The sequence below is a fragment of the Episyrphus balteatus genome, chromosome 1 (genome assembly GCF_945859705.1).
Source record: "Episyrphus balteatus chromosome 1, idEpiBalt1.1, whole genome shotgun sequence".
NCBI lineage: Eukaryota > Metazoa > Arthropoda > Insecta > Diptera > Syrphidae > Episyrphus > Episyrphus balteatus.
The window spans coordinates 8,230,239-8,245,126 of record NC_079134.1 but is presented as its reverse complement, the minus strand read 5'-3'; the positions used below and the strand labels follow the sequence as shown (position 1 = coordinate 8,245,126).

Sequence of the window (14,888 nt, the reverse complement as noted above, 5' to 3'; positions counted from 1 at the left end):
ACTTTACAGGTAACAATTAAAAATTTATTACCAGCCATTTTCCAAATCTATTGCTTTTTTTTATTTTGTCAAATTTTTGTAACAAAATTACAATTAAAAACGTTTTTATGCTGTAAACCAGCATCATTGCCACAAAAGTTTAACTTCTTTGTCACTTTGCAGCATTTGTATTTTAAGAGTAACTTAGTTAATAATATACCATATACCACAATCCACAATCGCAAAAGCGGTCCTGGTAGACATACTACCTTCAAAATATTATGACCTTACTTATGGGGTCATTCTTTTACCAACTTAATATTAAACCAGTATAGTAATAATTTTCAAAAGAACCAACCGTTAACCCTTAACTTATATGTTTAAATTGCAAAAAATGTTGCACATACGCCACAGTGACCGAAAAGTAGTTAAATTTGTTTTCCTTTCATTTATGTTATTTGTAATTTTAAATAGTATAAATTATAAACACCTCAAATAAAAGAGGAGGACAATTTGTTTCAAATTGTTATCGGCCTTATCACGAATTCCATTTGTATCGGAAATTTCCCGAAAAAATAATCATGGAATACGATCATAGCGGCAAACTTCATGCAAATCGTCACAGCGATTGGATTTTGTGATTGTTTTTTTTTTTCCGGAATCGTTGAAAATTTTCGATGCGAATGGATTTTGCAATAATATTTTGCCCAATATCTTTCGATTTTTGTTTTACTTTGAAAACTAAAATTCAAATAAGGATTCGAATGAATGCTAAGATTTTGTAAATATCATTGTTAAATAAATAAAAGTTTCAGGACTAAATTTTATGGTAATATCCTGTTAGATTTTACTTTTAGTCCTTGTTGTCTCTTTTGTAGTGCTGATATTCTTTAAACACTCTATTCATCTTCTTCTTCTTCTTCTTCATTGTCGACGACAGTCATGATCTCGAATGGGATCACAGCTCTCCCACTTTACTGCTTCACACTACGGCTCCACATGTGGAGTTCGCCGGGTTCACCTCAGGAAACGTCGGCAGGCCTCCCTGTTTTGAATGGTTCTTGTTCAAAATGTCTTTCTTATCAAAAACCCTTTACAATAACTTACTTCTCTTCACAAAAAGTACCTCTCAGCTCTCACGTTGCCAATCTTTGAACATATAATTATCATCTCTCAAGTAACATCGTTTTTATATTATGATTAGCGAAATAATAATCAAAAAATTGTTGTATAAGAAAATGTAGCTCATACGCCCCAGTGACCTCTGAAGAATGAAAATATATCTCAGCCTTCAACAAAGCAAGACACTAGTTGTGCCAGCTTTAAAAAAATACTTAATAAATTAATTTTGTTCTATGAGATTTGATGATTTCAAAACTGTTATTGAATATTTTAAATATCATGTCAGTTTTAAAAGAAAAGAGTTTTATATCCAAAAAGAGAGCTCCGCTTAACGATGTGCATTGTAGTCGTTGAACCTATAAGAATGAGATCGTCAATTAAGTTAAATTCTCGATAAAAAAAAGGTACTAAAAAGCTTTATCGTCTAGAATTGTGAGTAGCTTCGTAATATAAAACTACGTTTTAAAATTGAAAGCATTTTTTTTAATCTTTATTTTTTTTAATTCTATAAATAGTTTTATTTTGTTTTTATTATGTTGAATAAATTGTTTGTTTTTTTTTTCTTTTTCTATAATATGTGAAATAAAATTAAAAGATTTGTTTTCTGAATAAGAAAACACTATAAGAAAATAGAAACATATAACTAATTCACCTCTCTCCTTTTATATTTTGAGTTAATTCAACTTTTACTGGCTCCAAATAAAATTCCAAACGAAATCTTAATACAATCAAAATTTTATAATTTCAAAATAAAAATTTATAAGCTTTTAATTTGATAGTTTAATAAGTTTACTAACAGTGGATTTGGTTTGAAAAAAAAACTTGTTTGGAATCATGAAATTCATTGAATCGTAAAAGTTTGTTGCTATTTTCCGACTTCGATTTGTCGAACCCAGCAGGGATAAACTTTCCTTTTTCGAATAAAATTGATAATATTCCAAATTTAAATAATAAATTGGTAATTCTTTATTTCTCCAAAAAAAAAAATATAAATTTGTAACAAAAAAGAATTCTTACTCAAATGTTAAACTTTCTGTAGAAGAAAAACCAAAAGGTCTTAAACATTCATCCAAACTATCTTTAGCTTTAATGTCTTAAAGCTTTAGTAACTCCACTATTATAATAAATCATCAAACAAATAATTAATTTCTATTGCTATGTTAACAGCAAAGCAAAAATTAAAACTTATCCAAAAAAACATAATTGGGTATAAAGTTAGAAGTGATTGGTTTTGCATCATGGGGGGTAATAATAATAACATACGTCTTGTTTAAACTCTTGAATTTGGTGAATCATAATAATTAATAATAAATCGTACAAGTATTCAATTCAAGAGAATATTATATAAATTACAACAAATAGATATCCAAAATTACAATAATTTTATATTACAATGCTGGCGTTTCAGGCAGCAACGAAGCAAAAAATGATACAACAAATGTTCGTACGAACGCTATCAAAGACGTTGTTGTTGTTTCAGCTTCTGGTGGTGTTGACGAGCTAATCAAAGGTTCTGAATCTCCAGCAGTACCTTGACTGGCTTCGGTTGCCGCTTGAGGAGTATCTTGTGCGGCAGCATTTCCCGCCGCCGCTGCTGGAGCATTGTTGTCATTTATATTTTGATTGTTGTTATTTCTGTTGTTATTGTTGTTGTTGGCTTGACCTTGTCTGCGAGTTTGAAAGAATCCAGTATGATATCTGAAAATGTTACAAAAAAGATACTATTGAACTCTTTCTCTGTTTAATAGTTTTTTTTTTAACTTACAGATAAATTCCAACAGCAATAATAGCAACAACGAGGCACCTGAGCGGCGATGAGTAGAAAAAGACAAGTGTGAGCAATGCTAACAGGCGAGTGACTGAGTAGAAACTGTCCAACCAATCACGATTATCTTGCTCTTCTTGCACGATATTTGGAAAACGAGGCTGTGGTTGTGGTTGTTCCACAACGTTTTCTGCTGGTGCCGGTGCTGGGGCAGCAGCTGGTGTAGCTGTTGTCCCCACAGTTGGAGCAACACCTGGCTGTGCTGCTGCCGGTGGTATCACAGGTAGAACTCTGGGAGCGAAAGCGGCTCTAGCTGCTTGACTGGTACCAGGACCATCAATTACTGGCACACTATTCGCTGCTGTTGGTGTTGTTGTCTGTAGAGTTGGGAAGTTTGATGGCATGAATTGTGGCATCATTGGCATAAACATTGGTATGCTGGGTGCGTTTGATTGCATTTGAGCTGCATTCATTGTTAAATTCGCCCTGAGAATAAAAATTAAGTATTAAACAAACTATTTGGAACTTTAGACAATGAACTTGTACATTTTAAGACACTGTTCCATGTAGTTTGCATAGATTTGTTGCACCCAATTTTGCATTGCTGCCTGTTGCTCTGTAACTGCACCATTATTAAACTGACCGGGAAAACTGAAAGGCGTCACATTGGGATAGTTGGTTGGACAACCTGCCGCGGCAGTTGCAGCTTGTGGAATGGAATAGGGATAAGCGATATTTGGTATTTGTGTTGGATTTGCTGCTGCGATTGGTGCTTCTGAAGCATTGGAAGATGTTGGTGCTGTTGATGATGTTGTTGATGATGAGGCGACATTTCGATGGCGGAGTCCATCAGCAGAACTGATTGATCCTGGTATCACTGGCGTTATTGGTTTATCTGGTTTTTGTTCTTGTTGCTTATTATTACTCAACAATGGCTGGGATTCTGGTAATTTAGGTTTTGTGGCACTAATCTTTGGTGTGTACACTAAATGGAAAATATGATTTTCAGTTTCAACATCTTTGTAGCTGCGAAGTATGTCTTTAAGTATTAGTTCGTCACTGAGCAGTTGTCCGGAGTAGATTAGTTTTTGTTCGGGAACGGTCTGCAATTAAAAAAATGTATATTTGAGAAAACTTTTAGACAAGAAATATAGCTCATCAATAAAAAATGATAATGAGAATGAATATGCCTATGTGTTTATCCATAGAACAAAAGTTGTTTTTGATCATTTAATAGTTTCGGGAAAAAAAGGAAAAACACAACGAGCGAATGGATAGTAACGCTCTAGTCAAGAGCATCTTCGAATTCACTTCCAAGGCAAATGAATAGTGGATGAGAGGAATATTTCCCTGAACAATTGAAGATAGTATGCCAGGGCCCGTAAAGAAAGGTAAGCCGCTGGGGCTATTACTAAATGAAGAATCCAATAAGAAACTAAGTGGATCTAAAATAAACAAAGCAGCCTGATGCTGATGAAGTACAATATTGAAGAAATATTTTAGTAGAAATTAATGGTGAATTTCTTATTAAATTGTTAAAAAACTGACAACAGAACTTAATACGCGACATGAAAATTGCAAAACTTGAAAAAATTACACTAATTGGCGCGAAAGCAAACTAAGATAAAAGGTATGCCTAAAAATTTCTGGTAAAAGCAAGTCGGACCTCACTGGTGGATCGCTATTGTGAAGTGATACGTGAGAGTGTTATGATTCCATCGACTTATCGAGATCAGTACAGAAGAAGAATGGGCTTAAATTGAACCAATTCTAAAATCTTAATGTTGAAGAATGTGTTAAGTGTTAAGATATTGAGAAAACCATTAGGATTTAAGAATTCATCTACAAGAAAATTTTCACAAAAGGAAAAAACAGATGCAAAACTTTCACTCGTGACATACAAAATGAAAAAAAGAAAGACGAACAAGAAAAGATATGATTACATGAGAATAAAAAATAAAAAATAAACTAAAAATATAAGCAGTGTCCATTACTTCTCATGTAATATATATTTCAGCTTTGCTTCAACTGTCTCTATTGCCAGCAATACTGGCGCGCCATATCTGTAGTAGACTGGTCGTCATATTGAAAAAGGCGTCCTTTGACAATTCACACAAAAAAAGTAAGCATCTGAGAATAGCTAGATACATAGGTAGCAGAATGCCGATCTCGACTGCTTATCTTTCTGATTCAATTAGCGCTTAGGTCCACTGTTTTTTGCGGACTTGATCTTGATTTAAAAATTTAAAAACAATTTAGTTATCATTTGGTAAGAACAGAAACAACAGAGGAGGCAACTAACCGTCTGTACTTCATTTTGGACCCTAAAACTATGAGAAAGGTGTTTTGGGGGGATACCCTGCTTTGCTTACAATTACACTATGGTTTTAAACTCAGAAAATAATGATAATGATGGTAAGGTCTAATATAACTGTTATAAGTCAATGGTCGCATTATGTTGTAATGGTCAAGGCAATGAAATTTTATATCAACTTCCAATATTACATCTTGTCATTAGAAAATGAAAGTGACTTTCCGCTTAAAAAAAAAAAAAAAAAAAAAAAAAATTGGTAAACTTTATTGGAACTCAGAGTTTTGTCAAAACAGTCCATTGCATTGACTATTTCTATTACACCTTGACGTACTTACACTTACACAGGGGCTACATACTTATCTTTGCTAGTTTAAGATCGCTTGTATGGTTCTAGAAGTAGTCACCATATATGTTACTCCTGCATAAGTCGTTTGAGAGCACGCCGCGCCGAGTCTTGCCGCAGAGTTATCTTACTTATTGTTCAATGTCAAGTTATGCTTATGGCACTTACTACGGAAATAAATGGCGATCTGTTCAGAGCCAGTTCAAATTACCGCTTGGGATCTCTTCTGGCCTAGATCCTTCCGGTGGCTAAACAGATGATACTATGTAACCATTTTTTGTTTGATGCTTTCATGGCATTTAGATTTATTATACAGGGTGTCCCAAAAGTTAACGTCGAAACGAAAACGGTAGATAGGGTAGGTTGTGACAGTTATCAGAAAAATAATAAAAAAAATCGCAGCCATATATTTTGGGAGTTATGGGCATTTGAAAAAAAGTCGAAAAAATGGTCACCCTGTGACGGTTTTTCATGTGCCGTGACTACAAATCTTAATTTTTCTCATTTTTTTCTTTTGTAACGGAACCTTGAATAACCCTGCTATCAAATGCATTCAAAAATTTTAACTCAGCTGCATCAGTTTTAAAGAAAATATTAAGTTTTTACCCAACTTAGTACTAAAAAATTTTACATGACTCTAATTCAATGAGCCGTAGTGTAAAAAAAATGCTCTACGAAGTTTCGGCAAGTTGCCTTAAAAGTTGGTGTGTTCAATTTTCTTTTCAAAATGGTACAACATTGTTGGGAATATTCCATAAATAACCGAGATAACATTTTTTTTCTTAAGAAATCCGACTTTTTGTTAGGTAATTTTTCCATATTATTTAAGTTTTTCTATTCTGAAAGGTTCTGAAAGGGTACAAAACTTGAATAATATGGAAAAATTACCATATTACCAACTCCTTTATTGGAGTTTGATGCAATTTAGCGAAGGGATTCAAAAAGATTTGGATCATCGAGGTTATTTTTTGAATAGCCTACAATAGTTTGAAAAGCGGTACGATAAATTAAGGTTTAGTCTATTGCACTCGAATCCACCACCGCACCGATTCCGTTTTCAGTCCTCTATCCATCTATGTAGAAATAAATTGCTTCATATTCTCAAAGAATCCTCTCTCAAGTTGACCTTGAGTGAAAGTTTTTTTTTTCGAAAATTAGCTGGGAGGTCGTGTATTTAAAGTGACTCTTGAAATTGATAAGTTAGTTGAGGATATAACGAATAGATTGCGACAGGGTGGTTTTAAGCCAAATTCAAATTTTCAACCACTTGTTTACTATAAAAATTAATGAGCTTGATGATACAAGATCTAGGTAATTGTTTTACTTTGCACAGTTTATCAGTGTTATTTCAAGAATTTGCCACCCCGTACTATCACTGGGCAAGCAGGGGCACTTGTTTAAATTTTAAAATGCCTTAAGATTTTGGTAAAATGGATATTGAACACTCAATCTACGAAACACTTGAAAAGGGTAAGAAAAATAGAAGAATAGAAGAAGATCAATATTAGGTTAAAGGTGATTATTCTGTTAATAAATAATAATAACACTGGTTTACAAGGGTTTTGTTGCCGAAACAAAAATATACTTTTCTAAAGGTTTTCGGTGTGCTGAACTCGAATCCGAAGTCAGAAACAACTAATCAGCTCCCGTTTTTTGAGATATTACCGTTAGAAAATGCAAAAAACGTTTTTTTTTTTACTTCTTTGGACCTTATTTTTTGTGTAAGGAGCATATTTAGTAACGGTTTCTATAAGAACTGTTTTTCATTTTTCGATACCTGTTTAAATCTTTTCAATATCTTTTGTATTGCCCGAGATATCTTAAAATGAAGTAAGTGGGTTTGGCTTCATACATCATAAAGGAGATAATGATGTTATAAAATTTATAAAAATACCAAACAACTGAGGATATCTCGGGCAGTAAAAAAGATATCGGAAAGATTTAAACAGATTTAAAAAGGTGGAAAATAGTTCTTTTAAAAACCGTTACTAAATATGCTCAAACAATTTTCCTTATATAAAAGAATAAGGTCAGAAGTACTGCATTTTCTAACGGTAATATTTCAAAAACGAGAGCTGATTAATTTTTTTCGACTTCGGATTCGAGTTCAGCACACCGAAAACCTTCCGAAAAGTATATTTTTGTTTCGGCAACAAAAAAAAAGTTTGATTTTGTTAACCAGTGTAATAGGTTAAAGGTGCAATGATATTAAATTGAAGTTAATTAGGTACAGGTCAAGCTGGCTAAGAAAAGTTGATTTAACCTTCGGTTGTGCCGCATATTAGCGCCACCATAAGAAAGTAATCAACACTTAATCTAAGTAATTAGAATATTGTCTATACTATATCTATTAAATCTAATCCTGGGTCATCATGACATTTCTGATGACGTTCAAGAAAAATGCCACATAATAAAAAAAAAAATACAAAGTATTCAACTATTCATCAATAAATTAAAAAAAAGAGAAGATGATCGCCAACTAGAAAATTATTATTTAATCAGCTTGATACAAATTAAGCAATAATACAAAATAAGCAATAAAAAAGTATCAACATCTGAATATATTTGTTAAAACAAAAACAGACAAAACAGATACAAAACAAAAGTTGTTGTATATAGTTGCATCAGAAAAAAATCTCAGATCCACACACGCATCATCTTCTCCATACAAAACGATTACGTATTGGTTTCTTAAATTATTAAAAAAAAAAATGTAAAAAATCAATGAACGACTGACTGAAGGTTACAAAATCAAATTAAAAAGAAAAATATCTTCCAAAACATCTGATTCAAATTTTAAGACTCAAAATTGGTCGATGTGGATGATAATTAAATTAAAATCTAGAAAAAAAAATACACTTTTTTTCTAGAAACAACAACAACAACAACAACAACAACAACAACAAAACAAAAACAATAAATAGAGTAGAGATAAGATAGCGAAATAAAGACTTTTTCGTCTGATATCGACGATTGAAGGAAAGTTAGGTGCTCCAACAAGGCACACAACCCAATACCCACTTAAAATCTATTTTTATGATGTAATTTTTATGAGTAAGTAAAAATAACAACAACAAAATGAAAATGATCCACAAAATAGAGTAAAAACTATGAACTACCAACCGGATTTGAAGGATACACCTGGGACAAGTGCAATTTTAACTTTCGTATGTTCCACGATGGTTCACTATGGACAATCAAATCATCGAACTGTTGATTCGCTGATTTGACAATCAATCGGACATCGTCCAATTCGGAAATTGATAATTTAGGAGGAGCGTTTCCTTCCATCGCGCGTATTGAATTTCTTCCGCCAATGATTGCTGAATTAACTTCAACTTTTTTTGTAAGCAAGTAACCCAAAACCCAGCGGAAATGTGTTTTCTTAACAAATTTCCGATAAAATGTTAGTTTTTTTTTTCTTTCGTGACAGAAAAAAACAAGGTTTTCACTTTTTTTTTCTTTTTGTGAGGCTTTCTAAAAAATTTTCAACTTTTCGTTTTTTTCTGGGCGAATTGTGATTGCGATTGCCACAATGGCGAACTTCAAGAAACAATTAACAATTAACTTTTCAACACCGTTAATTTGTTATTGAGATAATTTTTATTGTATAGTTGAGTTCAACTTTATTTTTTTTTTTCAATTTTTTATTTTTTTATCTCGTCTAGCTTTCGTCTCGAATAATTTTTGTCGTCGCAGTTTTTTTCATTTTTTTTTTGTCGTCTTTTATTTTTATTTTATTATGATGTTTGTGTGTGTGTAGAAGTGTCAGATTTTGAGAAGATAGGTGTTTAAGGGGAAATGTAGGGTGAAGGGGAATTGTTTTGACAGAATATTTTGGATTTGTACGTTTCTTATTGGTTGGTTTAAGTGCGAGGGAGAGAAAGAGATATGTGATTTGTATGGTAGTATGGAGGGGAAAAAAGAGATAAGAAATGGTGGTTGTTGTTAATTAAAATATGTAGTTATTTATTTATGTTGTTTTTTAGTAATTTCAGAAGTAAATATTCATGTACAGACAAAAATAGTTAAATGAATTGATAAATCCATTGAATAATTTAATTTCTGAAAATTATATTGCTCAGAGACATCTGCTGGCGAACACAAGTAACGTTATTGGAACTACATAAACTCCAAAAACTGTAGTAATTCGGACTGTTTGATCACACAATTTCGGAATAAATTTTCGGTATTTTAAGGTTTGTTTGGTAACTTTTTGCAGAAAATGTTAAAAATCCGTAAAATATGTGAGGAAACGATTATATGCGGTAAAAATGTATTTTATATGTGGTTAAAATGGAAGGATTGATTGAATTAATAAAATAAAACAAGATTGTTATGTTTTGTTTTATAAAATTCTAATAATCAGGTGCATTAAAATTACCATAAAGAACAAACAACATTCCATTAGTACCTATTTAGTAAATCTATTAATAATAATTTGAAAAATATATAATTTTTTAACCACACCCAGGAATCGAACTTCGTATCTGCTTAGTAGTAGTATATCCATTGACCTATTATATATGGACTGCTAGTTGATTCTCGTTTCCATACAAAATTTTTGAAAATGTGGTTCAATGATTACTAGCGCCTGTGGAAGAAAGTGGTAAATAGAACTCAGTTAGCGTAGCGACATCTTCCGTCAGATGGCTTGAACTACCATTTTTGTACATAGAAACTATGGCCATCTACATATTTTTGTTATAAAAATGAGTAGCACCTGTCTTTTTTGAAGTCTACTTTTTGACGTTTTGGAAGAAAAGAATTCTTTCAGAAAAAAAAAGTATTTTAAAATGTTTGTTCGAAATAAAATATCGAGGTAAAATAATTGAATCGTGTTGGAAAATGTTTTTTATTTCAATTTATTATTAATCGAAATTATTAAAAAAAATTAAATGTTCCTTTTTCAATAATTTTCATTTTGTTTTTTTTTTTCAGATGCAATCGTGGAATCGTTTTGGATGGAAGGACGTCAAAATGCCCTCACCCGAACAGCCAAAAAGTTTTTGTGGTGTGGAGCCTGGAGCGAAAATCGGAGCTAATCATCAATTATCTTGGGTTCGGTGGTTGGCGATGGTTGTGTTATTCCACAGAAGTCGAATATAGAGAAAGTTCTTGTTAAAAAAGCTCATGGGGAAAATGGTAAGTTATTAAAAAAGTATTTATGATGAATTGAATCATCCATTTAGTTTTTACACAGATGAAACAGAAAAAATCGGAGACAAAGCTTACATCCTCAACAACGACACAGAAGAGTTCTTCGCATCCGATTCAGAAGATGAATTACCAACGCAATCGACAAAAACAGAAATTCCAAAAATGATGAGACTATCACATCTAATCAATGCGGACGAAAGCGATTACAATTCAACAACCAGTGACGAAGATGATGATTCACACCAAGGCTCTCCAATACCTGATGATGCAAATAGTAATCACCTTGTACCAATAGAAACTATATTCCTGCTAATCATAGCGTGGCTCCTTTCTTGCATGCACCTCATCTACAGTATTTTTATCCGAAGTCTTGGACTCTTTGGTTCGTGGAATTCAACTCAAATCCAATCCGGATTTCTTGATTCTTGAAATCAACTCATCTCGCTATGCCTACAATATGTCTTTAAAGGAAGTAAATTTCAATATCGTCAAAGCGGTATTCAGTTTAGATCCAATTAAAGAGGCAACAACAACAAATGTCTTAAGTGCCAACAATCAGGTATTGGGTCGCTTGGGTATGGTTGTTTCAAATAATATAAAAAGCGATGATTCTATGTTGGATTGTTTGAAGGCTATTCAGGTAAGTCGTGTGTGAAGTTTTTGTATTCTTAAAAAAAGATTTTGACCTTTTTTTCTTTTTATTGCTTTTAAAACTTTTAGGAATACTGTGAAGAACAACCAGCTCTGAGAGCCAAGGTTGCCCAGATTATTCATTATCTCTATGATAAGGAATTTGTGTCTGAAGAAGCTATCCGCATGTGGCACAATGAGTTGGATGATGATTCAGAGTGGTTGAAAGCACCATTGCAGAAACTCATAGAATGGCTAGGTCAATCCAGCGAAGGCAGCAGTGAAGAAGAAAACGACGATTAAATACTTTTTCTTTTCTTCTTAACTTAATGATTCTTCAATAAAAAAAAACTTTAAAAAACTGCCTCTTTGGGGATAGAAAAAAAATATGTTTAATTCAATAGAAAATTTGAATATACAACAAAAGTAAAATTAAATAGATTTTGGTTAGATAAAGTAAAGTTAAAGTCAAAGTTGCATTGTGCTGCTGCACATTTATGCTCGGTGACATAGCCAATTGACCAGTGCCAAGTGGAATATGGTGTAAATGGATTTGAACGTGTTTTTGAAACACTTCAACATTATCGCTATCCAACAGACCAGCTTTCACCTCTCCGGACGATGAAGAAGATGATGCAGCTGCTGCTGCATTTTTAATTTCTGCTTCTGAATTCATTTCTTTCAGTCGATTTAGTTTAGATTTCTTTATAGCAATTGCTCGCTTCAATCGAACAATGGTCTCTAATAGCTTCACTAGGAAGCCACCGATAGTATCACGTTCAATAACTGGATTCTTGAACGGACTGTCGTATTGCTGTTGGCCCAACAATGGATCACTGCGATTCAAAGAGTTTCGACTTCTTGTGGGAGTGTGTATGAGATTGCCATTTAGATAACGTGGTCGGAAGTCTTGCATGAGGCTGGTCAACGGCAACATTTCAAAGAATTTATCTGATACAATTTCAAAGTTGGGGATTGAGTGAGTGCTTAAGCCGAGCCGTTGCGATTAAAAGACACCCGATAAGTAGAGCTGAGGGAGTCGAATGCATCAACGCTACCACTACATCTTGAGGTACACGCAGACGAGCTGTTACTTTTGTACATTCGCACCTTTTGCCATTCGGGGCGTGTAAGTTGTCTTGTTTTCAGATTTGCAAACGATTCGTTAAGACAAATCTGGAAATCGTTCTCACCTTGAAAAAGAGGCTTATCTACAAATGAGTAGAACCATTCGAATATAACCCATTTTTGGGCTTTGGGTAGCTTAAGCAAATTTCGTAAACGTAAACCGATTTGTTGTTCCATAAGCTTGTCGGCTGGTATCAGTGCATTTCGTGATGTTGATGCTGTCGGGGACGAAAAGTATTTGCTAGGAGAACGTTTTTCGGGAGGTGTTTGTTGCTTTTCTTCGTAACGCACATAACGTGTACCGCCGATTGTTTTTCTCTTTTTTAAAACTTTTGATGGAGTTTTAACTGGTGTGCTTGGTTGTTTTTGTGGTATGGTAATTTTGCGAGGCGATTGCTTAACACCAAGAGCTTTGTTATCATTTACCAGTTCATCGTCAAAGAATAGACGATTACGTTTTCGAACGCGAACGGGCATTCCACGAGCATTTAACATTTGAATTGGTTGTGAGGTTTGAGGTTTTGGAGGTGGCAAGGTACCGACACGATGTAGACCAAGTGTAGCTGGACTAAAGGCGGGCGGTTCAATGTGCTCATCGTCAGACATTGATGATTTAATCCGTATTATTGCCAATTTATTGGGATCTTTCATTTTATTCCAAAGAAATTCAAGAAATTTCTCTCCAAGGATATTCTTAGAAAAGAAAAAAGTTATATTTCTTTCTAACATTTCAGAGTATGGAACTTACCTTAAAACTACAAGAATAAAATACTAAAAATTGTACATGATGCGTGTTATGACTCCAGAGCATGAGAAAGTGTTTTGAGGATTTTATCACCTTCATCTCCAATTAGTTCTTTCTTTGGATTGAATTGATCAAAGAATAAATACATCTTTTCCATACACATATCAAAAGTATGGGCGGTTGGATGGGTCATTGGTAGAATTTCACGAGTTTCTTGTGGCGTCGTTGTTGTGGTTCTTGTTGCATCTTCCATTTTAAACATTTCCTCGTCAATATCTTCATCATCATCCATGTCGTCTTCGTTTTCTTCCTCAAATTCAGCTGCTTCAATTTCACTTCGTGGTGCATTCACTCATCCCGTAATTCGGGTGTGGCTTATTCTGCATATTCGGTTTGGAGTTCTGCTGCCTTTGGAGAGTCCCATTTTCTTTTGAGAGATTTAGAGGGTTCCTATTGAGTTGCTGCTGGTAAAACTGATTTGATTGTCCATTTTTGTTAAATTGTTTTCTGAAATGAAAGAATAGAATAAAAATTTAAATTATAAAACTTGGAATAAAACTCTGAAAAGAATATATTAATATATTTTTAATTTTTTGTTACCTTTTTATTCTTGGGAAACAAAATTCCTTTGACAATTTCTGCAAATAATTAAATTCTTGTTTTTTTTTTTGACAAGGAAAAGTCACAAAACTAGATGTCAAATTACTATTTCCCGCTGCCCTACCAAGCGGCGCCACCATAGCTTGAACCTGGTCCTGGCAGTCCATATATAATAGGTCAATGAGTATATCACTCTACCCACTCGGCCATCCTAGTATATTCATTAATGAAATCAAAAACTTAATCAGTTCAAATAGCAGAAATGTCAAAGAAAAAAATGTCCGAGCTAAATTATTCAATATCAAAACCAAAAATCAAATAAAAACTTGGTAATTTCTTTAAAGCCTCTATAAATTCACTAAGCAAGCTTATCCGAAAAACAAGCTTTCTTCGTTTAAGTTTCTTTTACATTATTTAAACAACTTATTAGAAGTTATTAAACAAGTCCGAACTTCTATAAGCCATTAAATTCTGAAGCAAGCTCAATACAAGCTGTATACAAAGCAGAACCTGCGAGATCTCAATTTATAGAAGCTGTTGTGCTAGTTGGGTTATACCTAGGCAGCGAATTTCGGAGTAGAGACATTTTGTAGCTCTAGACTTCATGCAGTTTTTCACCCGCATACCATGTTATTTTATTTCACTGCAGGGAAAAAACTGAACATCTGTTTTGACCATTGCTTTTGATGTTTGTTTAGTTCCATCCGCCGACATCGGAGAGTTAAATTCCTGAACCGAGGCTGCTGTACATGTGTACACACACAGTTTTTTTTTTTTTTTGGGATTCCTATAAAGGAAAGACCACATACCCTACTAACAATTTTGCTTCTATAATGCTTTACAGAAGCAACAATTGGATCTGTAAAGCTTTATAGAACCAAAATTGTTTGTCGGGTTACGCAAAGGTATGCGGTATCAGTATGGGTACGGTATATGGGTACTTGTATGAAAAAATTCCAAACTGACACATAAACGTTCAGATATGGAATTTTTTTTAATACAAGTACTTTTACCGCTACCCGTAATGCTAACCGCATACCTTCCGGTATGGTCAAGCCTTAAAACGCAGTGAAATCTGATTTCCACACCAACGACAAAAAAT

At 33.5% G+C, this 14,888-nt stretch overlaps 2 protein-coding genes and 1 pseudogene across 2 annotated transcripts; 1 reads left to right on the top strand and 2 right to left on the bottom strand.

Annotated features, from left to right (window-relative positions):
- Window positions 1-1,820: 1,820 nt before the first annotated feature.
- On the bottom strand, window positions 1,821-9,257 carry LOC129913315 (homocysteine-responsive endoplasmic reticulum-resident ubiquitin-like domain member 2 protein). The gene is made up of 4 exons (XM_055991926.1): window positions 8,647-9,257; window positions 3,413-3,969; window positions 2,867-3,352; window positions 1,821-2,799 (listed from the first exon to the last, which is right to left on the bottom strand). Exons 1-4 carry the CDS (start codon window positions 8,812-8,814, stop codon window positions 2,490-2,492), a joined length of 1,521 nt encoding a protein of 506 aa, XP_055847901.1. The 5' UTR covers window positions 8,815-9,257; the 3' UTR covers window positions 1,821-2,489.
- A 1,246-nt stretch (window positions 9,258-10,503) lies between these two features.
- LOC129906938 (translation initiation factor eIF-2B subunit epsilon-like) lies at window positions 10,504-11,687 on the top strand. Its single transcript, XM_055982934.1, has 4 exons — window positions 10,504-10,592; window positions 10,716-10,957; window positions 11,037-11,323; window positions 11,404-11,687. Exons 1-4 carry the CDS (start codon window positions 10,504-10,506, stop codon window positions 11,614-11,616), a joined length of 831 nt encoding a protein of 276 aa, XP_055838909.1. The 3' UTR covers window positions 11,617-11,687.
- Window positions 11,640-13,706, bottom strand: LOC129906935 (protein lin-9 homolog; annotated as a pseudogene).
- Window positions 13,707-14,888: the final 1,182 nt, after the last annotated feature.

Bases quoted from the DNA above. Each gene is read 5' to 3' on its own strand.
- LOC129913315 (XM_055991926.1), bottom strand. From the start codon at position 8,814: ATGGAAGGAAACGCTCCTCCTAAATTATCAATTTCCGAATTGGACGAT. The intron at 3,970-8,646 runs GTTGGTAGTTCA...TTTTAATTGCAG, and splicing joins AGGTGTATCCTTCAAATCCG to ACCGTTCCCGAACAAAAACT. The intron at 3,353-3,412 runs GTACAAGTTCAT...TTTTATTCTCAG, and splicing joins ATGGAACAGTGTCTTAAAAT to GGCGAATTTAACAATGAATG.
- LOC129906938 (XM_055982934.1), top strand. From the start codon at position 10,504: ATGCCCTCACCCGAACAGCCAAAAAGTTTTTGTGGTGTGGAGCCTGGA. The intron at 10,958-11,036 runs GTAATCACCTTG...CCTCATCTACAG, and splicing joins AATACCTGATGATGCAAATA to TATTTTTATCCGAAGTCTTG. The intron at 11,324-11,403 runs GTAAGTCGTGTG...TAAAACTTTTAG, and splicing joins ATTGTTTGAAGGCTATTCAG to GAATACTGTGAAGAACAACC.